Genomic DNA, 25,457 nt, shown 5'->3' with positions numbered 1-25,457 from the left:
CAGCGCGGTAACGGCACCGGCACCGGCAGCGGCACCGGCACCGGCAGCGGCACCGGCACCGGCAGGACTGTGCCCCCTGCCGCCGGGTGTTAATACCGGAACATTTCAGTGCAGTCGGCAAATGGTGCGCGCCGCCTCCCGGCCCCTTTGCCAGCGCTGGGAAGTGTTACACAGCGAAACCCCCGGGGCATCCCCCGCCTCCGCGGGCTCCTTGCGTTCCGCTGCTCGCTCGGTATCAACCTCCCGCCCGCGGGCGGTTTCACGCCTGTAAAGGTCATTTCAGAGGAGGACGTAATGTCCCCGTTGGAGCCGCAAGCCGCGATGACATTTCCATGGTGCCCGCAGCCGCCATGTCACTCCTCACACTCACCCGTGGAGGGGCTGGGGGGGCCGGGGGGTTAAGTTCAGCTCACCCCGCTGCCCCGGGGCTCTGCACCCCCAGCAATGCCAGGGTCAGGCAGAAGGCCGGCCTGAGAGCACCCCGGCCCCGAGGAAACCCGGCCCAGGCTGGCTGAGCTGCAGGCAAGGGGGCTCCTCCCGTTGTCCTGCCCCAGCCGGACACAGGAGAAGGAGAGATAGATGGCAGGGTTCAGCCTGCTGACGTTTCTTGAGTGCCTATCAGGAATTTCAGAGTGTAACCTTTGCTCTGGGTTTTTATTACTTGCCCCTTCTGACCGGGGGAGAGGACATGCTGCAGCCTGCACGCAGCTCCGGGTTGGGGCTGCTCCTCTGGAGCTGTTCCAAGGTCCCCGGCAGCTCAGGAGCTGGAACTGCTCAGCTGCTGAAACGCTCGAAGGTCAGTTGGTCTGTGTTCCCATCTCCAGCTCCTCGTCTTCCTCCTCTGACCAGCTCAAGCTGTCATCTGAGTCCTCCTCGTGCGCTGCCTCGGGCTCCTCTGCATTGGCAGCGTCCTGCTCGCCACGGGGGTGCGACAGGCTTTGGGGGAGCTCCAGTCTGGCCCAGGAGCCAGGGCTGGCTTTGCAAAGTGTGATCTCCACTTTGGTAGGGACCATGCTCACAAAGCTCTTCTCTATTTCAATGACCTAGAGAGAGGGAAAGGTACAGTGAGCTGGGCAGGGGAGGGCAGGCAGCACATGTTCATCCTTCCCCTTACTGGCAGGGCCCGGCTAGAGGAGAAGAGAGGAGAGATCTCTCCTCGTATGCCAGGAGACAGAGCAGGGTGAACCCGGTGTCAGGTCTGAGCAGCACGGCAGCGCTGTTACGGAGCTCAGGATTGCTCAGCCAGCCACAGCCACGCGCGCAGCTGCGGCGCAGCCCTGCAGACACAGGCGCACCCACCACACGCTCTGCTGCCCGCGGGTGCAGGCAGCACGCACCAGAAATAAAAGCGAGAAATGCACATGCAAATTCCGGAGCCTTGCTGCTCCTCCCCAGCCAGCAAGCGGCTGAGAAAGAGTGAGGCTCGAGCATCACACGGCTGCCTGCCTGCAGGCACAGCAGGACTGCAGGGGGAAACAGGGACCCGCATGGCCAAAGACCCTTTGGGGCAATCTAGCAACAAACCCAGAACACTTACAGAGCCAGCAGCAACGTCCAGCTGTGCTCTTAGTCCAGGATCAATTAGTGCAGCCACTGACAGCCATCAAAACACCCATTCTCTCACAAGTGGCCTTAAGGCATTTCCTAGCAGAGGTGGCTATAAATGCTCATACCTGGGTGACCTGGCACCCAGACGATCCCAACAGGAGCAAGCCAGCGCTCTGGCGGTGTTTAAAAGAGAGTAGCCAGGGTGCCTCAGGTGGCACAGAGCAGTCAGATGGGCACCGAGCCCAAGCACAGTCCTGGCATGGCTCCCAGAGGGTGCTACCGCTATGAGATCAATAGAAAAAAACTATTTCCCCATCAGCCTTTGCTGCTATAGAAAACTGGAGCTGTGGAGATAAACGGGTCCTCTCTGCTGCGACAGCCGTATTCTCCGCAAAGCTTCAAGAGCTGGCAATGAATCCCACACAGGGTGGGACTATGAAATGGCTGTTTGTTTGACAGATGTGCCAGCCAGGGAAGAGACAGCATCCCAGGGGCCACAGTATTTCTATGCGATAATACACTCAGAGCCTGCCTCATCCTTCATGCACAGGAAAGACTGTGCAGAAATTGCAGCAACAACCATTTTGCTGCTTTTTCAAAAGTCTGAGAATCCTCACTGCAGAGAGTAATTTTCCTCACTGGGAGCCTGTGTTTAGGGCTTCAAGCACTTCTCCCAGCGCACAGGCTGCTTCGCAGCATTGCAGCCCAGCCCCATGCTGCAATAGGAAAAGGGAAATCAAAGTAAACAGGATCTTACCCCCCAGAGGTCCAGTTCTGCCTGGAAAATCTTATTCCCTTCAAAAATGATGTGAACTTCAAGCTGAAAGATCAACAGAAAAATATCTGATTGGGTAGAACAGCACTGCCAGAGCTCTTCCCCCAGGCAGTGCAGCTGCCTTCCAGCCCAGTGACACATCGCATGTCCTGGCTCCAGTGTAGCGGTCTGGCGATCCCTTTGGCACCTGGAAGCTTTTCACCCCTCAGAGGGTTCAGCTATCCCACCAGTTGAGGGATTCAAGGCCAGAAAAGCCACCCTCTGAGGCTGAAAGCCACCAAGCCAGAGCGGTTGGGCAGATGCTGCTGCAGCAGCGAAGCCACCAGGCTCTCAGCTTGGCGACAACAGGTCGGCAGTGCCAACCCTAGCCACAGCGACAGACCAAACAGGCCATCAAAGAGCAGCAGGCAGCTGACCGGCTCCTGCCTGTTGGCTCATCAAAATGAGATGCCATGAAAACACGCGTCCCCAGCCCAGCTCCGCCGGCCCCACTCACCGTGGTACGGTTGGCTTTCACGCTGCTGTGGGCGGGCAGGGGGTTCTTGGCGTAGACTGTCACTACCACCTGGCTGCTGGTTTGGTGCCAGTCCTGCCGGCACGACACTGCCTTCTTGTCCTGCCGGGGAGAGGAACCCATCACGGCACAGCACCTAGCCCAAGCGCACCCCAAACAGAGGGCAAGTCTGTGCTGGAGGATGCTCCTTCACACCTCTCCTTCACCTTCTCCTGAGGTCAGCATCAGCTGAGCAAGGTCAAACCCTGCATTTTGTGCAGGTTTTTGAGGGGAGGTGGTTCATGCAAAGGGGGACAGCCCCTGCCAGGCTGTCCCATGCAACACAGGACACCTGTGCTGTGCTTGGGGTTGCCCCAGAAGAATGTGTTAAGACCAGAGACATTCCCTTCTTGTTCCAGAGTAATTCTGCTGTGTCTGAGCTCATAGGTGCTGAGCACAGTCAGGAGACTCATTCTGGAGGGCAGTGCAAGGGCTGTTGCTGAACATGGATCATGCCACCATGCTAGATTTGGGAGCCAGATGAGCCCAAACTGGCCCCATTTCACCTTTCTCCCACAGGACCCACACCTTGTCCATGCCACAGGCAGCTTTGGCCCCACTAGGCATTTCTGAGCAATACCAGGAAACAGACCCTCTGCAGCCCTCAGCATTGCCGGCCAAGGAGATGCCCCAGGAGGAATCCCAGCCCCAAACTCCAGTGACAATTAGCATGAAGCATCTGCATCACATCACAGTTCATTCACTGCAGCCTCCTTTACATCCACGGTATGTTTTCTGCTCCAGGACAAAGAGCAGACTGAGCTCAGAGGCAGTTGCTCAGAGCAGTGCTGGCTCAGAGGAACATGATGGACTTTCAGATATGTCCTGGGCCACTTTGGTGCACCTTTCCCAGCTCAAGCCTGTTTCCAGCCAAAGGCTTTCCTGGGGAAACTTACAGACACATACACAATGTTGGGAATTGGAATCTTCCCCTCATTGCCCTGCCATACCACCATGTCACTGCATAGATGAGGTCCCTCCTGGGAAGAAGTTGCAGAGGGAAAGCTTCATTAAAACCAAATTCAGCCACCTGCAGTCACCTATCAAAACTTTGGGGTTTTTTTTGCAGGGCTTTTCCTGTGCTCAGCTGCCTGTTCCTGTGCAGAGCCTGCAGCTCTGACTACGCCATGCCCAGGGCCAGCTCCTGCCTCATTCAGCTTCCTATTGCACATCTGCCCGTGGGGTGTGAGAACTGACACATTTTGTGAATGCAGGAGCAGCATTTTAAACAGCAGATGAGTGAAGATTAGACATTCACACCCCGTGCAGTCATCTGTCAGCAATTATGAAAATTAAGGGAATTAAATGCAGAAACCCACATGAATGCAGAGCAAGGGAAGAAGCTGCTCTTGGGTGCTGCTAACAGCACTTTGCTCAGACGAGTCTCCCTTGCCCAGAGCCCTCTTACCCCCTTCGCCGTCCAGCAGTGCCGACCGCTGCTGCAGCCCGGCTGCTCCAGGAAAGCACTGAAATCCGTCGTTTTGACTCCACAGCAGCTCCAGTACTTCATCCTGGGGAGAGTGGGGTGACCTGAGCGGGGAGAGCCTGTGGGAGCAGGAGAGGGGACCACAGCAGGGTTCCAGGTGGCAGAGGAGAGGAGACTGGAACCCACAGCTCGCCCTACCCAGCTGTCACCTGGGGGTGTCACCCACGGCTGCACCGGCTGTGCTGCTGAGGCCACACAGCCTCGCTATGCAGCACGTTCAGGCCTCAGCAGGGGCAGTTTGCTCCCTGGTAAAGGGTTGTTTCTTACCCCTCATGAAAGACAGGAACTCCAGGATGGAAAGTACAAACCTCTGTGTTGCTCTCAGGGCCCTGGTAGATCTGTGGAGTGAGAAGCAGAGGAAAGTTTTTGGCTGTGCCTCTAACACAGCATGGCATGGCGCATCCAGGCGTCCGCCTGTTGGTGCCCATTCCTGCACAGGGCACAACACGATGCCCAACATCACCCTTCCATGGGGCCCAGCATCTGTGAGGACTTGCTCTGGGACAATACCCAGTCACAGCCTGGCACTGGCCCCTGCTCCCAGCTGGGGGGCAGCAGCCCTGGCTTCACCAGGACCCCCGTGTCATCCCCACAATCAGGGCAGCAGCCCTTCAGTGTGCCCTCTCCCAAACACAGCCTGGTCCCAGCCCGGGGCTGGGCAGCACTGGGGCAGTGGGCAAGTTTGGACACCACAGAAACTCACTCTGAGGTGCAAGGGGCCATTAATCCATCCTGTTCCTTCCCCTCCTTCCCAGAACGTGTCAGTCTCATGTCCTCATCCACCTCCTGCCTTTTGCTCCCTGCTCGCTCCCCTCTTTGCTGCTTTCAAAGCACACCGGCCCTCCCACGGTCCTACACAAGGTTGCCTTGGAGCAAGATAGAAAGTGGGTTGTGCTGCATTAATTAACTGCACGTGGGAATTATTCCACATATATTTTACATATATGCCCACATCCTGAATATATACTATATTTCATTGTGAGCCGTCAGCAGCAGTGAAATCCAAATGTACCACCAATGGAGGAATCTGGAAGCCTCTCGCAGGAATGTGGCTGGGAGGTGACAGAGGAGATGAGCAGGAGCACACAGAGCAGATGGGCACTGCCACCTCCCACCCAGCCAGCACCCTCTCCCATGCCTGGTGGCAGCCGGGACACAAGCCCTCGTGCCAGTCCTGCGATGCTCCTGGCCCCACAGAGCAGATTGTACAAAGATGAGACCAAAGATGGGTACTCACCGCCTTGCAGGCTGTGTTCTTGCAGGTGGTGCCGGCTCTCACCTGGGCAGCCGCCTCCCCTGTGAGAGCAACACAGCGCTGCCCACACCTGCTCGCAGCCCCCCGCAGCCCCGCTGCCGGCTGCCCAGCGCTGCACAGCCTGTTGCAGTGCACCTGGGACACACCTGTGCGTGTCTGCAGGTGGCTGAGCACGCAGCACCCACCACCCAGTGCTGAACGTGCCATGCAAAACCCCATGCTGAAATTGCCACATGCAGCCCCGCTGCCGTCCATCAGCTCGTCACTACCTGCACAACTGCCCTCAGGTTCCTCGTCCTTGGAGGACAGGTTCAGTTTTTCCAGTGCCTGCTCCAGAGTCCTGGATACTTTGATTGGCAGCAGTCGTCTTGGCTCATCAGAGCTGGGAAACAGCAACAGCAAAGGCCAAGTGGTTTTTTTCTTTGCATTTCAAGTGTCATTGCCTCTCCTGAGGAAGCAGCAGGGCAGAACACATGCAGAAAAAATGGCATAGCACGGTGACACTTTTAGCTGAGCCTGTCTCACCTTGGTCTTTCCCTCTGCATCTTCTCAGCTGATTTTGGTCCTTGGATGATGAGCTCCTCTACTGGTTTGGCCTTTGGCTTGTCTGAGGTACCGTCTTGGCTGAAAGGCTCAGGGGGCTTCTCCTTGCTGTGAAACCCCTTTGTACATCCCTGAGCAGCAGAGGCAAGCCTGATTCCCACTTTGCCCTCCCTAACCTGGCGGCTGCTCCCAAACCCTGTGAGTTTTATGTGCTCTGGTGGCTCTGTGTCCTGCAGGGATGGGGGCTGACCCTGCAGGTCCTGTGTCCAAGGGGATTCCCAGGGAAGAAGCGGGGCAGCATCTTCACTGGGGTCATGGCAGGGAAGTGTCAGTGATGCTGCACCCAAGTATGGCAGCTGAAGGGCAGAAAGGGTCTCCCCCATGTCCACAAGCCCCTGCTGCCTCCTGCCTCCTCCCCAGATCGCTCAGACATTCACAGCTGTGCTGGCGCTGGGGGGATTTGTGTTCATCCCGCAGGATCCTGCTGGGGGATCCCTTCCAGCACCCTTCTCTGGGAGAGCCTGCCCTGCACTTTGGGAGCAGCACCCTTGCTTGCAGGGTCCATGGAAGCAGATAGGAAATCCCTGGCCAGAAGGGCAAAGGGGACAGCCTTGGCATGGGATGAGGACAGGGCAGAACAGGGGGCAGGAGGAGCGGACAGGGGAGCAGCAGGTGCATTTGAGCTGGTGGGTCACTCACCTTTATGGAGAGGAACTCGGAGAAGTCTGTTGTGCGTTTCTTGCAACAAGACCAGCCCTAGGCACCAGGAGATGACAAACCGGTCAGGTGTGGGCAACCCACAGGGCACAAGGTCCCTCCCTGCAGCTGCAGCCGCGGCTCCTGCCCCACTCACCTTCAGGGCATCGTGGAAGATGGGGGCACCCGGGTGGTACAGGCAGGAATCTGAAAAGGGAAAATCAGACAGAACCTTTCAGGAGGAGCAATCCTGCCCACAAGCCACTCATGACACCCGGCAGCTCCTGAGCCAGCTCCTGTCACACGGGCTGCCCGCGCTGGGCTCAGCTCGGCCCTGGGCTCGGCTTAGCCCTGCCTGGAAGCTCAGGCCACGGCATGCTGCCCATGGCCGCAGACCGGGAGAGCACCACGAGGTCCTGCTCACCCCAGTGCGAGGCAGAAAAACCTACTTACCCTTGGTGTTGTGTTCAGGATCAAACCTCTGCCCGCAGCCCTTGTTGTAGCACAGCAGCGCCATAGCTCAGGCGTACTCACGGTGTCCTTCAGTCCTTCCACAAAAATCCCATAAATCTCACCCCTGCCCGTCATCCCCCCCTCTGCTTCCCCCCAGTCTCCAGCCCGGGCGTGGGGAGGTGGCTTTGGCTATCTTTGGAGGCAGCTGGAGGAGGTGGCTGGTAACTGGAGAGCAGGCTAAAGATGGACACAGCAGCTCGGCAGCTGACGGGACCCGGCGCCCACGTTATCTGGAGAGGCATTTCTGTCCTGCCCCTATCCCCGGCAGAGGAAGGGGCACTGCAGGGTGGCTCTGCAGCTGGGGTGGGCAGAGGACGTCCCAGCAGCTGCTGTCCCACCAGCATCTGGCACAGAGGCATCGGCACCACCACCAGCTCGGGACAAGCTGCGACTCCTCCTGACAAACTGTGCTCAGCTTCTTTGGTGTTTGTAGAAGCAGCTGAAGGTTTCCTGAAAAATAAAGGGAAGAGACTTCCCAGCATCGCAGGGAAAACCTATGCTGATCTCCTCCAGCCCCAAAAGGCACAACAGAGGCACCAGCAGACCAAAGCAGTGAGTGTGGCCAAGACATCCTTCCACACAGGGTCTTGTGCAACCCAGGGAAGACATCTGTCCCCTGGAAGATCATTGTCATCACAGAAGAAAAGCACAAAATGTTACATGTGCACCCTGTGCCCAGGGGGGTTGTTTTGACTCCTGCTCCCATGCTGGGACCCAAGAGTTTTCCTCCACAAACAGGAAACCCTTTTGAGATCAAAGGTTTTACTTATTTCCTACAAGAGTCTAAACCCACACATTATTTTCTCTTTGTTGTTCCTGTTTGCAGAGACAGCTGTTTCCCGGGTCCCTCGCTGACCTGCCGGAGCACGCAGGAACGGCTCCGACAGAAGCCCTGGTGCTGTCAGGGCAAAGGGCAGGTCCTGCAGGCAGCAGCTGCCCAGGGAGTCTGCTCGGAAGGGGAACCCACAGGGTCTGCCATGGCTGATGTCACCCTGTCCCTGTCCCACGACGTTCGTTTAGCCTTGTTCAACCCCCTAGACCAGCCTGTAGGATCTGCTGCTTCCCCAAGGGGATCTCCAAAGTCCAGAGTCAGGATGAACCATTGCTGAAATTTGGGAGCTCACCTGGGAAATGACTCCAGACTAATGGGGCTTTTCCTTGTCATCTTGTCAGGAAGGAAGATGGTCCCACAGAAGGGGAGGCCATTTGGCCTCTTTATACCTGGGCAGTCTGGGTATCAACCCACATCCAACCAAAAGCTAGGAGAGAAATGTAGGTGCACTGGGGAATTGTCACACGAGCACGAGCCACGTGGCTTCAAGCTGATTCCTCCCTCAAAGGACCACAGTGCCTCAAGACACAATAAATGACCCAAAGGTGGGTAAAAAAAATGCCACTGGCATCCAGAGACTCCACTCAGGTGGGAGGGTTCACTTTGGACCCACGTAGAGCCCTGTGATGGGGGCATTTGTGGTCCCAGGGGCTAAGCAGAGCTATAGGGTTTCAGATCTCCTTGTCCTTTCCACGAGCGCCCAGCAAGGCTGCAGCTGTCACCATCCCCATGCCAGTGGGAATGCGGAGCTCGGGTTACCTCGCATGCCTTGGAGGAAACAAACACCCAGAGGATGCTGTGGCTGAGCCACACACCGAGGCACATCGCAGAGGGACCAGCAGATATCTGGGGGGAGCATGGCTGAGCAGAGCCCCCCGAGCACCCGCGGAGCAGCAGCAAGCAGCCAAGAGCATGCAGCGGCATTGCTGTGCCCTCGCTCCTTTGCTGCACGTGTCTGCAGGGAACGCGGTGGCTCAAAAGACAGAATGTACTGGGAATATAGCACAGTGACACACTCAGCAAATTGGGGTGTCCACAGCTCCCAGCCCAAGGGGAGGCTCCCCAGGGAGGACACGGTGAGGGAGCACAGCCGCTAGGGTCATTACAGGGTTACTGCCCCAACACTCTGGTCCGAACAATTACACCTTCAAACTGAAATCAGCTGCTCAGCTGATGGGGATTTTCTCCCTGTAGCCCAGGCAGTGTCTTGCTCCAAAGACATAATTTAATCTCCTAGGAGCTGAGCTGCTGAAGGAGCCCATTTACTCCAGCACTTGCTCTGAAAATGCATGCAATATTTCTCACCAGAAAGTGCACGTTGGTCCTCAAAAGTGTTCAATCTACTCCTAAGACTCAGTTTTCTTGTCATTAGCTGGCATCCATAACAAGAACCTGCTGCACGAAATAGGCTGAACTGGCTGAGCATACGGGATTTCACAGGTTTTCCTTTGGAGGGTCCTGTTGCCTTAAAGCGTGGCCGTTGTGAGCACAGGTAGAGCCAGGCTGCAGTGAGGGAAGAGCGACCCAAGGGCAGCGTTGTGCCTGGCTGAGCTCCCCGTCTCTCCCTCTCCTTTTGGCCACCTCCGGCATTCAGGTGACCCAGGTAGACAAGCAGGTACCTGAGCCACGACCAAGACAGAAGAAGGAACGACAGCTCCTATCAGCAAGGCCACAGGAATTGACAACATCCTTCTTCCAGCTCCCAAAGGTAGCTCCTTGGAGAAGCAGTTTAGCATATTCCATCACTTGTACCTTTCTATGATAAATGACAGCTTCCAGTGAAATGCACTGTGCCAGAAAAAAAAGTTAGTCTTCTGCTTTGATGTGACAAAATTATCCAGGTACCAGCTGGATTTTTCAGATTTATCTTTGATTCTTACAAATGCAGTCACTGTTGTTTAATAGGAAGCTGCATAAAGCACGAGATGTAACTTCTGAAGCTGACAAATGATGGGGATTTAAAGCTAAAAGCAAAGTGATAAGCACCAGGCTGCTCATCGGTCCTTGGTCTGGTATGAACTGATACTGTGTAAGTGCATTTTAAACAAGCGGATCAGATATAGCAGAAAAAGGCAAGAGTGTCTCTTCATCGCAGTCAAAATACTTCATCCATCTGCACCTAGATAACAGCCGGAGATCAGGAACAGCACGCGGAGGGAAGCGTTCATTCCCTTCTGCACACCGGCTGAACCTCAGCACATCACAACAGCGCTTGTGCGTGGTCCGGCCTGGGGAGCTGCCCTCGCTACCCGACCCAAACAGCACAAGCGCCAACAGCAAAACCCAAAGTGCTTCAGCAGCCCCGGCAGCAGCGTGTGCTCTGGAGCCTCGCTCGTTCCTGCGCCCAGCCGTCAGCCCTGCACTACGGCCGGTCCCTGGTGCCCTATCTCCCTGCTGCGCGCCTCTGAAAGCCTCAGTAATAGTGACAGTTTGCTTCACAATTTCCTTACTAGACCCTGTCACAGATTTTCATAAAGCAAATGAGAACAGTTACCTCTAGCGTTCACACCGGAGTGTTTAGTTTTCTTTGTTGTCACTGATTTTCAGTTTTCACCTGGTGCTGGTCTTGTGGTCTTTTTAGATGGAGTTTTGAGCAGTGCTAAATCCCTCCTTCCCCATGATTTTACACACCTACTCTATCTTTTTTTCCCCAAGGAAAGGCAGTAACCAGACCCATCCTCATCTTACACTTTAATAGGATTGAGACAGTAGCATAGTGCTGCTGAAAATTTGAGCTCTCTTTCCCTTTTCTTTTGACTGCTCATTAACAGCAAGCCAGGCAAACAATGGGCAGAACGAGAAACAATTCTTCGCCTAATATTTCACACTTCGGAACTAAACGTGCTTACAAAACACCCATGGCATGAGTGAATGTCTGCTCACCGTGTTCCAGACGTGAGCCACAAGATCAGGTGCATCCTCTCTGCAGGACAACAGAAAAGCTAATCAGCATTCTCACCATTTTGGGTTTTTTTGAGATTTTGCAATATTTAGGTGTCCTAGAAAATGCACCAGGTGAAAAACATCACCAAACTCTTCATACTGTGCCTACATTTAAGTCACAATCCCTGTGATAATCACTATTAAATACCATCTCACCTGAGCAAGCCCACTACTAGTCCTGATGCTTTCAAATGTGGAAAACAAATCCAGTAAAAGAAACAAAAGCAGGAGCTGCTGCAGTCTCTCCAATTCAGCTTATCAAGCATTCCATTGCAGGCTAATTATAAGCCATCAAATGACAGGGGTAAACCAATAAAATCCTCCAGTGACTATTTCATCTTTCCCTACTTACAGAGGGACCAAACTCTTCATTTTTTAAGGTTATTGCCTTGGTAACATTAGGTATTTGAAAATGTTTTCATCTTCCCTATTATTTCACAAGTCTGTAAGGCAGCTTCTTATGCTGTAACTCTCATACAAATTTCCCACCTAAATTTACCTTTAAGCTTCTCTCTCTGGTCCCCCCTCAACTCAAGAGTTTCAGCACCAGAACACAACTCTCAGAAGGCTCCTGTCCCCACAGATTCCCTCGGGCATGACACGAGGTGACGTGCGACTGTTGCCGCTGACAGCTACAAGCGCTCCGCTTCCCAATCCCGCGCGGGAGCTCAGAGCTCTGCAACGCAGGGCAGACAGACAGACAACTCAACGCAGGGCAGACAGACAGACAACTCTGTGCTATGCAGATGAGACAAATCAAACTGCACTCCCAGGGACACACGAACAAGTCTCACAACTCACCTCTCTGCATCCACAACATGGACACATCATAGGTGCATCAGGAAGTCCCTTGTTGTACAGGGTGCTCCAAAAAGATGGACACAACTGCAGAGATACAGCAATTTCAAATTGGGTACAGCTTTTTGAAACACCCTGTATTTTGAAATGTTGAAGTTGAAGGTCTCATTCCAACTCAAAATTCATTCTTTGGCAAGGAGAACTGCTAGAAAATTCTCAGGGATCAAACATGCTCTTTATGGAGCTATGCAAGAATGATGTGCACCATAATCCGAAGCTTGATTTACTTCGATCCATACGTACACATTGTTATTAAAAAAAGACGACACAACACACCAGATAAAAAAGGCTTAAAATTCACTTTAATAATGCATTCCTGTAACATTCCTCAGACAAACTCAAACTTGTTAGTGGGACAATTACAGCTTGTGTTTAAACAGTTTACACTAAATGAAAAATCTTGTAGTACTTCTACACAAAAGACAGGCAAGGTTAAGATTATACAAACATTTTTTTTTTCAGTTAAATCTTCAGCATGAGATACAGTATCTTTGTCCAATAGATTGTACTTTACTACCAGTAAAAATAAACAGTGATACAACACGTTATCAAAAAATTCATCCGAAGAAAAGCCTCCGAGCCATTCAGGCTGCACGTGACAGTGAACAGATGGTCCAGATAAAAAGAATAACTACAAGTTAGGAGAAAAAAAAGAGAAAGAAATAAACGAACACAAAATCTCCCCCAATTCACTACATGACGGATCATCTGGAGCTCTATAAATTTACAGAATTATGGGAGCTGCGAAGTACCCAGATGCTGCCCTAGTTCTCCAGACACTTCCCTGTGCTCTTAAGCAAGGTATGCTACGCTAAAGAAATGCCAAGACACACCGCAGTTTTATCTACTTTAGTTTCAGGACTCCAGCTGCAAATAGGAAACCTGGAATGGTCAAGGCATTAAGGTCCTTGCCAGATTTTACCGTTACTGAACAACCACGGCAGCCTCCCAGAATCCATTTTTCACATTGAAATTATAGGAATGCACCACATGAAATTTTCTAAAACCTTTACCAGTCAGACTGCACTCCCCTTGTCCTAGAGTGGCTTTACCAAAACAGGCCCTAATTAACTATTTTTAATATCCCCCCTCCCCGCCCCCCCCTAGTTGAACCCTGTGTGGCCTGCCAAGATTCCATTCCTCTTTGGGGCCTGTGCAGAGGGTAGCTTAATCCTGTTAGTATCTGCGACGCTTGTTAGGGCCAAAATCACCCCCTGGATTTCCTCTGTTGAAGGCAGGTGGGTTCCCTCCCATGGCTCCGAGGCCTTCCATCGCACCACCCTGGCCAAAGCGATCTGCAGGCGGCGGTGGAGTCTTGCAATGAGGACAATGCAGAAGAGGCAGGAAGAAAAACAAGGAACAAAGGGCAAGTTAAAGTCATCTGAGTTGATTCAAATTCTACCACAATTCCAGGTGACCTTGCTACAAACCTTCACCCCACCACAAATATCCCCGAAGCCCAAAAACTGGACTGACAGGACCACTGCAGGACCAAGTGTCTTTCCCCACATAACGTGTAGTCGAGCATGCTGGAATGCAGTCTGCACCACCTCACAGAGCAGTGCCCTGCTGTGGAGCAGGTGAGTAATGCAGTCTGGGAAAGGAGAACTTACATTTCTAACATATTCCTTCACTGAAACAAAACGCAAACGAGGAGCAGTGAACTGCTACGGCACTATCACACTCCATGTGTACACTATACTCCAATTCCAAAATAAGTCTGCGATACTAGTTTTGTGCCCTGATCATATCCTGTTATTTCCATTCCTTTGGCTCTCTCTTCCCTCTCAGCTGGGTTACTGCTATAGCCCAACTTATTCCTTCCAGCAGGGAGGAGATGGTGAATGGATAATTTAGGTTGGAAGGTACCTCAGGGGGTCTCTAGTCCAACCTCCTGCTCAAAGGAGAGTTGGCTATGAGGTCAGACTAGGTTAGTCACAGCTTTATCCAGTTGGGTCTTGTAAACATCCAAGGATGAAGACTGCAGAACCTCTCTGGGCAAGGAACTGAAGGTACTGGGGCTAAGTGACTATTAGAGCAGAGCTGCTTTACACCAGGCTCAGGGGTTCCCATTTATTCTTGTCCATGGGTTCACAGCAGTGACACATTTATGAGCAAGGCAATGTGATACATATACGCACACCATAATTGGTGTTATTAATGCAGATGACTCCATGGTATTGCTTGGTTCTACAGAACACAGACCTAAACTTCAGTAAAATTATCAATGGGGAGGTCCCAAGGACTCTCGATGTTTAGTTCACTGGCAGCGCAGCAGAGGCACTAGCAGTAACACAGCATTCCGTCTATCGAAGACCTCCCTAACAAATGTTTTAGCATCAGCTACCTTGGCACTAAAGTAAGTAGTTCTTAGAATTGGCTCCATCTGCTGAAAATTACCAACTAGTATCAAGGCAAGATTAACTTCAAGATTTCAGCAGGAGTTAAGCAACAGGTCTAGGTAGGCAAACAAGCTTCAACTTTAGCAGCATAGTGCTTAACAACAAAACCAACATAATCTGCATTTAAAGATTTGCACAAAAAGCAGATGGAGATACATTACCATTCCCATGGCTCCATCGGGTATCATAGCTCCAGGACCAGTCGCAGGAGGTGCAGCAGCTGGGACGTTGGTACCACCCATAGCTCCTCTATTGTTCATGCCAATGGTACCTGGAAAAGAAAACTCAAAAATAGTCCTGGCAGACACAGTGACTGGAGTCTACACATCACTCCAGAGCCACAAAACACCGTGTGAGCTCCACACAGCACCATATTCAGGGACACAGTCCTAGTCTAGGAACTAGCTTTGCACTACTAGGTCAAGACAAACTGATCTTGCATTCCAGCATTATGTGAAACCACAGCAGGCTCTAACAGTTACCGCCTTCATCAAACACTGAGCCCCCACTGCCTTTCTTGCTTGCCCTTGTACACATGGCCTGAAACTCTAGATCATGTAGTCAAAATACAGAAATACAGGAATCATGATTATTTCCTGGATGCCAGGGCTAGCAGTACATGTCATACCAGTTTTGGTATCAGTACAAACTTCTGAAGCACACTGTGAGTCCAACAGCAACTTCAACCAAGCCTTTTGCTTACCGAACTGGGTCTTTCACAATGCACGGTACTGCTTCATACCCAAATTCTGCTGTTTCCTGTCACATGAACACTTCCTGTCACTGAACTGGTAGATTACTATGACTGAGTTTCTAAATAAGAAGCCAATAAAACAAGACTACTCAAAAAAATGTAGAGACTTTGTAAAGGAGAAAAGGAACAAACAAAGGAACAAAGATGGCCACAAAATACTCTTACCTCCCATACCCATCTGTCCCATTCGCATGTCTGGTGGCTCCCTCTGCAAAAAGAGACACTCGTTTCAAATGGAATTATACAAATTCAATGAGTTCTGAGGTTTTACTGCTGAAAACTGTAGAAGAGTCATTCCCAGGGTACATTTCAAAAGCAAATGCGAGCTACCTTCACACCATTAACTGCTGAACAAACTGGCCTTATTTTAAATATCTCATTCTGAAAGACCATTTTTCACAATCATGGTATGTGCATCTGCACAAGCTGCATGTGCAGATATTACCAAACAGCAGCATAAAGAGATATCTGATATCTGGATGGAAAGATCTGCAGAGCAGCAGTAACAAATTAGATAGAATTAGTTTTGCTACTTCCTCAGCATATCTAAGAAGCTTTTCCTGTTGAAAGGAATGCAAGTTCACATGAAGATGCAGCACTGGGTCACTTGCACTGAAATAACAGTTAATAACTTCAATTTCTCTTCTATTAACTGAGTATAGACACACCACAGATCTCCCTCACTGTGAAGCTAGGAGCACCTCGCTTCAGCAAGGGTACTACTTTTTACACAGCGGGAACTGAAGATCAGAGTTCACTTCATCCATAGCCTCAGTGCCACTGTTTATCACATGAAGGCACTATTATTTAGAGAAATCAGGAGTTCTGCTATGCAGGATAATATTCACACATTTAGGTCAGTCACACAGTATTAGCCTTTTTGGTTTGACATATGTCTAGCTAATCTGCTTAGGGGCTAATTTTTTGCTAGGATACATAAACACTTGTATCAATGGCATCGAACCACCTCAAGAGCACTACAGCTGCCTCCACAACAGAAAAGCTGCTGGGACTCAAAATTAACTTTAAGATAGTTCTTTACAGAGCTAGAGATACTGCTGTTAAAAGGCAGATTACCACACATTTTACTTTACAAGAGAACACTTGACCAACTGACTTTCAAGTACAAGCAAGTCACATGCCTGCAGCACTGCCTCAAGTTGGGATCACTTCATCTAAGCATGACTAAGAAAGACTGCAGGCTAACGATACAGCCAGGCGTAAAACCACTACACGGTTCTGCAGTCGTACTTCAGGACAGCACATTTTTGTTACTGTTAGAATAAAATGAGTTAACATGTATTTTTCTGAACAGCAAGACAGCTAGAACCGTTAGAACCGGTCCTACATGAACCACAGTGGGTCAGTAACTGGGCTATTCATATTTTCCAGACTAAACTGCATTAAGATTGCAGGGAGTCCATAACTCAGGGCAGAATGGGCTAAAGGTGCAGAGTCCCTCAACCAACAAGTTAAGCATTCACAGAAAACCCCGTACTGTGGAAGGGCAAAAATCTAATAATGTCAGTGTCCAGATATAATGGGAAGGTAGAAGAACACATACCGCATCAGGAAAATTCCCTTTAAAGCCTTCCTGCTGGCGTCTCATCATCTCTTCTTGCTGCCTTCTCATTTCCTCCTCACGGCGCCTGCGTTCTTCCTCTTGCCTGCAAAAAGGGCCAACGATGCTCAGCACAACATACACCAACAATTCGTAAAATAACCAAATGCTGATCAGAGGAAGAAACTCCTGACTCTTCCATCTTAAACCAACTGTACACTCTCCATATTAATAAAAAGGCCCAAAATAACAGCTGCACTTTAGGTAGTAATTAAATTGTCACACTGAACAATTAGGTGCACTGAAGAAGCATTTCATTCCACAATATTATGGATTCACATAGTTTCATAACCTGCCCCCTTACCTGAGTTCCAACTGTTTACGTTTTTGTACTTCCTGGTTATGCAATTCCTCCATTCTCCTCAGCTCTTCCTGGCGTCTCATTAAATCTGTAAAAGATGACAGTAAAAAAACCAAACTCAACTTCGTGCACTAGAACCACAACAAACAAGAGAATAAAGTCACGGAGCCTCCAGCAGTACAGAAACATCATTCATTCATTTGGTGCTACCATGCTTGGTTACGAAACAAGCAGCTGCCCCATGGCTCATGTTCAGTGGGCTCTAGCCGGTCTAGCGAGTTACCCACCCCTGGATGCTCCATGACCAAGTTCCAATACTGTATTTATCTTTGACTGGTACCTTGCCGCATGAGCATAACTTGGTGCTCATGGCGAGCTGCTTCCATTTCCATTTCCAGCTTCTCTCGAGCTTCCTTGATGTTGCGGTCTACTTGTTCTTGCTGCTGCTTCTCCATTTCTATTAGAGCCTTCCAACGCATGGCGTATTCATACTCAAAGCTGCCAGGCTGTGCAAATCGAGGAGGCTGCTCACGCTCCCTGTCAGACAAGGAAGAACTCGTGAATGGTTCACAGCAAGGAGGAACCAAAAAAATACATTTCTGTGTTAAATGCAATGGCAAATCCTTTTAACAGTTAGAAATTTCTTTCTTAGTGCAACAAGTAAGGAACCACTTTGTCTTCTACTTTCTCACAAATAGCTGTGCCTGAGATAGCAGTTTGTCTGCCCCTCAGGAATTGCCTTATTGAAAGGAGAAACTTAAGCAGAATCCTCCTGCAGGATTCATCATATTAATACACGGAAACTGTCCCATTCTCCTCCATAACAAGCAATGACACTGCTTTCATAAAACACCAGATTATGGGTAAAGACATTTAGAAATACTCTCAAAAGACAGTCTTTTCTTCTTGCTGTACATTTTACAGACAGATCCACTCCAGAAACAAACACTGCCCAAACATGGCTGTTTATTTCACCAATTTATGCAGCCACTGCACCTGGAGCACATGACTATTCCCAACACAGCCTCCCAGCTCCTGAAGCTGTCTGTCATCTTCCTCACTTGGAAATTTCATGAGCTCACATGGTTTACTAATTCCCACTGCTCAGATCACACAATACCTAACTACACTGGAAAGCCTTCAAAGACCATGGCCTTATACCTGGACAGCTCCACAATCTCCTCATGCAATTCACATAATTGCTTAAATTTTCACTGTGGGTTCAAATCTGTTTCCTCAACAGACTTTCAGTAATAACTTACAACAAGTACCTTAAGTGTTTGCTTCAGGTTCTCATCGGAGCAATGGGATCTCATGTTGTCTTAAACTGAGACAATTTTTTATTCCATCAACTGAAAGCCACCCTCCTAAGACCAGGGGACTAAATCAATGTCCCAGTCCAGAGTTAGTCTCATGTACTGTCACACAGCAGGCACATACTTGTGATATTGCTGGTTTTTGATGACTAGTTTCTCTGGTAGCCCCTCTTCATCATCATACTGATCCATGGGCTCCACAGTGACAGGCCGAGGGAATCTGTAAAGGAAAAATGAGGTACTTTCAATAAAATGCAAGAATAAGCTTGCAGTGTAGGAAAGCATGTGTATTGTGTCTGAACTGGACTGCTTTTAGCACTGCTCACAGAAATTCAGAGCAGTTGAGGATCTCAACCAAAGGGAAACCAGAAATCACTTTGAACACTTCTTTATTTTCTTTCCAGAGTCGAACTGTTAATCTATGTAGTTGTGGAATCCAAATGAAAATGTACTGAAAGAACACCTGCAGTTACTGGTTCAAATTAACAGCTTAACTGGAACGTGATGTCCTCCAGTAGGATCTACTCAGCATGAAGTCTTATAGTCCCTTAAAGTCTGTTTTTTCTCCTTTTCCTCCCTCACCACATGGCCAACCACGGGCTAGGCAAGTCCTTGTGTGCCTTCTTGAAGCTGCCTGAAGCAAAGAGTAACTACACTGCTCCCCACTGGAGGCTGCTGGCTGTACCAGTCAGTCATACCCTCCTGGCGAGACCACCACGGGCCACTCCCGGCAGGCAGGAGTGCTCTACAAGTGCCTATTGGGCCCTGTCTGAATTTCCCTCCCTAGAAACCCACTGGTGCACTTCACAGCACAGACACTACCCATGTCTGCTTCTGTCCTCATGGAAGCATTTAAGAGAAGTGTGCCCAGTCTCTGAACTAGCTCTCCACCACAGCACTGACACTGCTCATGCCGAGCAGAAAGCAGCACCGCGGCTTCTTGTTAGCTCCTCAACCCCACTTGCCAGAGCTGGGGAAATGGAAGAGAAAAGAACACATTATGCCAAGCAGCAAGTGGTGCCCAGACTCCAGCAGGAAGGCAGGATGAGAGGCAAAAATCTCCCTCCTCAGCTGAAGATCCACAATGTAGCTTCAACGTGACATATTGTTATTAATAATCTGATTTTCCAATGTAAACCAATTCCAACCAGTTTATCTAGCTGTTTACTAGGGCAAACCAGAACAAATTTAATCAAAACCAAACCATAACTAGAAATAAGCAACATAACGGTTTGCTGTCCTATCATCTAATACACTGACAGCTACGAAAAGATGGAATGTTTTCCTCAGCTGCTCTCAGTTATACACTGGTAGTGATTAGTTTTGCATGATCACTTTAAAAAATTTGTTTTCATGGTTCTTCCAGCATATAGATTCCTGAATCAGCAGAAGCTTCCTAGCAGCAGAGCACTACACACTATGCTGGTTATCCCCAAAGAGTCTCAGGGAGAAAAATAGATATTAAAAAAAAAATCTCCTTTTTGAAACGCGTGCACTGCTGTGCCACATGCCAGCCTCCAAGAAAAAGGAGAGAAATGAGAAGCTCAAAGCTTATAAAATAATTTTAGAAATTAGTAATATAGCCCAAATCTCAGGAAGTATTCTACTCACAAATTCTAGTTGCATACATACAAAATAGAGTAATTTTTATTTCTAAAAGATCAAAAACGTCTCGCTCTTAATAGTTAGAGCAACAAACCATGTTGTGTGGAATGCATCTAGAACCAGTCCCATAGTTATGCACGAACATGCTATCTTGCCTTACGATATTTAAGCACAGTGAAAAAAGTTTATGATGGTGAGAACTCCAAACAATCCATCTGACCAGCTTCTCTGACAGGTTCCATGCCCACAGTGGTGGGCCTGCAGTGCATGCTGCTGAGTGGAGTCCCATCCCAAGATTTGCCTCCGAGGCAACCCAGAGTGCATAATTAACACACTTGTGATTTGTTGGAAACAAAGCTCATCGATGGTCTCTGAAATAGCTCTTGTTTCTTCAAGGCTGCTTTAATTGCCCTAAGAAGGCTTATCAAGAAAGAGCTTATCAGGAAGTTTTATGCATTTTCCCCACTAGCAGCTTCCCAGAAGAAAGTTTTCAGATCTGAGTTTCAGCACAGACTTACTCTTGTTGGAACAAAGCTAAGTACAGTTCTCCCCGGGCAAATCACCTACCACCTCCTGCCCCACACCTCAACTGTCCTACTCTGGTGTTTAGAAACATCACTCCCAAGCCAATGCCAACCATCAAGCCATACAGTATCGCACTTCTCGCTTTCCACACTTACGTAGTGAGCAGGAAAGACCCATCGCTACATCTGTCCAGGGCTTTCCTAGCAGCAGGTTTCCCTGAGAACTCCACGATGCCTTTCCCAGAGGATCGTCCTCTGTCATCCACAATAACCACAGCCCTTTCCACCTGGCCAAACACTGAGAAGGCTTCCTCCAGGAGCTCATTGGACACAAACTGAGGCAGGTTCCTGACTGTCAGCGATGCACTGTGGCATGCAAAACGCACTCTTAGCTGTTTCCCACGTAGAGGCATGTTGTCTAGTTCCACCTTTGCAATCTCTGCCAGAGTGCGAGTTTCCTGAAGATATAAAGAGTTATTATTAAAACTCTCAATGCAGTACAGGATCAGCCAGTCACTGTCACAACAGTCACGAGCCTATTTCCCCTGAACAAGTACTTCAGAGAGGAAAAAATAATCCTCTCATAGCATGGTAAAATGTGCCCTAACAAACCATGGCTATTCTCAATCATCAATGACTCCAGCTGAATAAGCATGCACAGAGTTTGTGAGGGAAAAATGTATCAGACATGAGCTTGGCGCAATAGCCAGTGCAAACTAAGCAATCAATTAAATGATTGTTATCTATCAGACATAATTATATAAAAGCAACAAAGCATGCCTTTTTTAAAAATACATAAAAAATAAAAATCAAGATTCAACTATTAGCCAAGTTTGATAACTGTAAAAGGAAATGCTGATTGCACAACAATCCATGGAAGATATCCTATGCCCCTTTCACACCTTTTCACTCATTCAAGTCACTACCAAGCAGCTACACTACAGCAAAGCATCCCAGACTTTGGAGCGGGAACCTCACGCTCCATCCACTCACCTTGGGGCTTTCAGAAAAGTAGTACATGAGCCAATGAAGTCTAAGAACCATTACTCTATGTTGGTAGCTACCTCCCTTCTAGACAGGCTTCAACACAATCATCTAGAGATCCCCGACCTCAAGAGCACTGATCACTCCAGCAAAGCTGTGTGACAACCTATGGTCATAGAAATTCCATGTTTATACCCTTCCAGGAAATGGAATTCCACCTCGTCTATAGTAGCGTTGTGTTTTCTGTTTTCTACCAGCTGACTTCAGAATAACTTGATCAGATAATATCAATCCTGCCACAAGCTGCCTGAATTCACATTCCTTCTCCTAACAAGCTCTAGACAAACCACTTGTAGGAGCTGATCCTATAGTGCAGCTTACTAAAAATCAACAGCAGGCTTAATTAGCAAGATATCTGATCATGTACTACTTCCAGTTAGCAATACTCCAGCGTAAGTCATTGCCACGAAAACACCCCAAAGGCAACAAGTCACTCACCAGCCTGATAAAGCCAAAGCCTTTGTCTTTGTGTATGAAGACTTCACCTGCCTTCCCGTACTTCTCAAATAACTTTCTCATCTCTTCCTCTGTAATATCTGGGGGCAGATTCCCCACAAACAGGCGGCTTCTTTGGGTGAAGGTCTTTTCACCAGGTTTCCGGAAATTCTTCAGGTCAATAGTCAGGCCTTCATCTGAGGGGAATAAGGTACACAGCTGCTCTACAGTTGAGGGGATAAATTCTATTAGGTTTCATCACAGTGAACACAGAGACATAGGACAACAGAGGTAACACCACCCATTCACTTCAGGCTCAAACTTCTCCAGCCATCTCTACAGCAACAAGAGGATTTTATTTCAGAGTGGGCCCATATTCTTTTTAAAGAAAACATGTGCTTGGACCTAGGTGTTTGTTAGCACCGTGAAAGATTTTCTACAACTGGAGAAAATAACACTGCAGCTTGAAATTACATGTAAGATTTTGCTCAACTTTTGGAGAACTGGTAAAGATGACCAGCCTGCAGCAAAATCAACTGTACTCACAATACAGGATTTTGCTGTCATAACCTAAATAATTACAGAAAAGCCACAGTTTGGCCAGCAATCAGATTTTTACTCAAAAACCTCCAAATCTGGATGTCTAGAAAAAGGTGCAAACAGGAGGAAATTTCACCCAGACAGAACATTTGAGACAGCTGTTATTCTGTAAAATAGGATTTGGGTTCTAGAGTCTTGGGTTCTAAGCTGAAGAGAAGGCTGGAATGGCGAAAATAGTGAAAAAAACCCACCCCAAAGCCCAGCCACATAGGTGAGACCTCAGAAAAATTATGAAATTCATTACAAAATTCTGTATTCAATAAGTAATGCTCTATCTAACACTAATAAATATAGGACAGAACATTCTCAAATCCCCACATACATTTATACATATATATACACACATACTTACTTACAAGTTTTAACCCTTTATTTGGCAAGAGCCCAGCACAATTCTGGAAGCTCTGCTATAAGTCAGACACAGGGGTGGCCTTATTGCTTTCACTTCCTGTGTCCCATTTTCTTAAAAGTATATGGAACTTCCCCAATCAGGACAGCAAGCCACAGAAAGCAATTCCTTTGCTTTGCAGAGGACATACCGCATGGCCACACGTATTTAAGAAAAAGTACAAACATGAGCGGCTTGATTGAGTCTACAAAGCATGGTACTAGTCAGGAAAGGCTATTCATGCAAAGACAATGCTTGCAAGACATGCAAAGAAAACTCTTTGATAAGAATAAACACACCTCCGTGGCTAACACTATTTAAAAAAAAAAAGAGACTTGACAGTATATCTATAGAAGAGCAGTGACAGCAATTTCTCTACTTCACACAGTAAGGATGCATAAGTGCAGTATTTTGCCTTGTGAGCTTCTTCACACCATTAATAGAAACATTTGGGGATCAGTTATACCACTATCACTGTTCTGCCTTAAGTAGATCCACTTGAAGGAATCCAGGATACACTCACTATGAGCTGATCCCTGTGACAATACCACAATACAGTTGTTGTGTAGCATTGTTTCCAACCTGACTGGAAACGGACTGGTCTGCCACCCTTGTCTATTATCTTCCACGAACTGACAAGGAGCCTGTTTAACAGGGCCACCTAATAAGAATATACAGTTGTTGTTTGTTTGTTTTTTACTAGCCCAGTAACTCTGCATATGTAGTTAAACCTGCAACTTTGACAGAAAAAACACACAGAGGAATCAGGCAAAGTGCACACTGACTTCTATAGACTTTTGTTTTGAATGGCCAAAGTGTCCAAATTAAAAAATATATATATCTATATATATTTCTAATAAAACTAAAGCACTTCATCACCTCAAAATGCTAACGGCAATGCCTGGCTGCCAGTCATACTTCTAAACTATCAAGTTAGATCAGTCAAGGCCGTAGAAGCCATTAACGCATATTGTTTCAGCTCACTCGCACCCCTTCTGTATCCCAAATAACAGAGCTACAGTCCACACTGATTAAGAACAAATCTGGAAACACACCAGATTACAGTAACAGCCATTGTCATTGCCAGCTGGGACTTGAAACCTGAAATATTACTCAGTAAAGTATCTCCCAGTCCCTCCCATGTAAAACTTTAGTCTTAATGGATGACTGCAGATTATTGTAACAACCTTCTTACTACAAATGTATCTTCATAAATCACAAAATTATTTTGCTCGTACTTAAGGAAACCTGTGTTCAGAAGTCATCTGTTACGTTGTGGGAAAACAGGAAACAGAGCCAATAGAAAACAGACTATCCCACATTTGTAAAGTTTACAGAAAGTGTAAAGACTTCCAAACTCTTTTAAGTGCGCTTTTCTTGAAAATTTTAGACAAGGAAGGGACTCCTACATCACTGCCCAGCGTCACGAACACAGAAACAAATCCAGTCAAACCCACAGAAGCTGCAGGCACACTTGAGCGGACTAAGCAAAGCAGCCCAAACCCATCCGGCTGCAATTCAGACCACGGCCCCCAACAATGGGACACCCGAGCGCTGCATGCACGCAGCCAACAGAAGCCGCGCTTTGCTCAGCACCCGACGTTTCATTGTTCCAAACCGAACGAGCGGGCTCTGTCCGTTTCTGCCCAGACCTGTTGCCCCGGTACGGGCGGGCAGGAACCGGGACCCGCGTCCCCCGAGGCGGTCGCTCAACGCCTACCCAGAGCGGGGCCGGGCGGCTCCCCGCGGCGCGCCCGGGACTCACTCTGGCTGTTGTTCTGCTGCCCGTTGGCGGGGATGGCGGGCGGCGGGTGCTGCTGGTGCTGCTTCCGCGGAGCGTGGTTCTGCTTCTCCATGTTGAAGCCCTTGTTGCCCTGCATCTTGGTCACCTGCAGGCAGACACGCCCGGTCGGACACGGCCCCGGCACTCGGCCCCGGCTCCCGGCCCCATAGCCCCCGGGGGGGCTCCCGCCACCACGGGCCCCGCCCGCCCGCCACAGCGGCCGCGTGCAGCGGCAGGGCGGGCTGCGCAGGCCGCGGCGAGCCCCCGCAGGGCCCTATCGGCGGCGGCCGCTCGGAAGCACCCGCCCCGCGGCAGAGCGGAGCCGAACTGCGGTCCCGCCACCGCCGCGGCCTCACCTGGCGGCGGACACGGGTCCCGATGCGAATCGCGGCCTCCTCGCCCCGCAGCAGCCCGGAGAGGACCGCGCGCGCGGCCGGAACTCGCGCACCCTAACCGGGCGCCTGCCAGACGCGCTCCTATTGGCTTTCCCACTCCCAGCGCCGCGCCACCACTGGCCGTGCTGGCCGCCACTCACAGGCTGGCCGCGGCGGGGCGGGACAGGCCGCCCCAGCAGCCCGCAGCGCGGAGCCGATTGGCAGTGCGGGCGGTGGCAGCCCGCCCCGTGCGCTGCCAATCATGGCCGCGGACATAAAGCTTGGGTGAGAGGCGAGAAAGGGACAAA

The 25,457-nt window shown here is 49.5% G+C and overlaps 2 protein-coding genes across 8 annotated transcripts; both read right to left on the bottom strand.

Moving 5' to 3' along the window:
* Positions 1-797: 797 nt before the first annotated feature.
* Positions 798-7,373, bottom strand: ITGB1BP2 (integrin subunit beta 1 binding protein 2; the record flags this gene model as incomplete). The annotated part of the gene is made up of 11 exons (XM_080352727.1): positions 798-1,043; positions 2,306-2,368; positions 2,820-2,939; positions 4,285-4,387; positions 4,630-4,700; positions 5,600-5,658; positions 5,887-5,999; positions 6,143-6,291; positions 6,860-6,916; positions 7,014-7,063; positions 7,310-7,373. The coding sequence occupies 11 exons, from the start codon at positions 7,371-7,373 to the stop codon at positions 798-800; spliced, it is 1,095 nt and encodes a 364-aa protein (XP_080208853.1).
* A 5,744-nt stretch (positions 7,374-13,117) lies between these two features.
* NONO (non-POU domain containing octamer binding) lies at positions 13,118-25,234 on the bottom strand. 7 transcript variants are annotated; one of them, XR_013922751.1, is made up of 12 exons: positions 25,132-25,234; positions 24,713-24,881; positions 22,008-22,228; positions 20,682-20,983; positions 18,521-18,616; positions 17,421-17,617; positions 17,084-17,168; positions 16,723-16,825; positions 15,324-15,366; positions 15,108-15,243; positions 14,566-14,675; positions 13,300-13,316 (listed from the first exon to the last, which is right to left on the bottom strand). XR_013922751.1 is itself a non-coding variant. In XM_080352561.1 (11 exons), the coding sequence occupies exons 2-11, from the start codon at positions 24,870-24,872 to the stop codon at positions 13,179-13,181; spliced, it is 1,455 nt and encodes a 484-aa protein (XP_080208687.1). In that variant the 5' UTR covers positions 24,873-24,881; positions 25,132-25,234; the 3' UTR covers positions 13,118-13,178. The 7 variants fall into 7 exon arrangements, 5 of the variants coding, with proteins under 5 accessions (XP_080208687.1, XP_080208688.1, XP_080208689.1 ...); XR_013922752.1 differs by having other exon boundaries at positions 15,108-15,163; XM_080352561.1 differs by lacking the exon at positions 15,108-15,243 and having other exon boundaries at positions 13,118-13,316.
* Between the last annotated feature and the right edge of the window lie 223 nt (positions 25,235-25,457).

This window comes from Nesoenas mayeri, assembly GCF_963082525.1.
Source record: "Nesoenas mayeri genome assembly, chromosome: 13".
NCBI lineage: Eukaryota > Metazoa > Chordata > Aves > Columbiformes > Columbidae > Nesoenas > Nesoenas mayeri.
Note: the sequence above shows the minus strand (reverse complement) of the source record. Positions and strands in the feature narration are given on the sequence as shown.

Bases quoted from the DNA above. Each gene is read 5' to 3' on its own strand.
- NONO (XM_080352561.1), bottom strand. From the start codon at position 24,872: ATGCAGGGCAACAAGGGCTTCAACATGGAGAAGCAGAACCACGCTCCG. The intron at 20,984-22,007 runs GTGAGTGACTTG...TTATATCTTCAG, and splicing joins GCTTTGGCTTTATCAGGCTG to GAAACTCGCACTCTGGCAGA. The intron at 18,617-20,681 runs GTAAGTGTGGAA...TTTCCTTTACAG, and splicing joins GGGTCTTTCCTGCTCACTAC to ATTCCCTCGGCCTGTCACTG.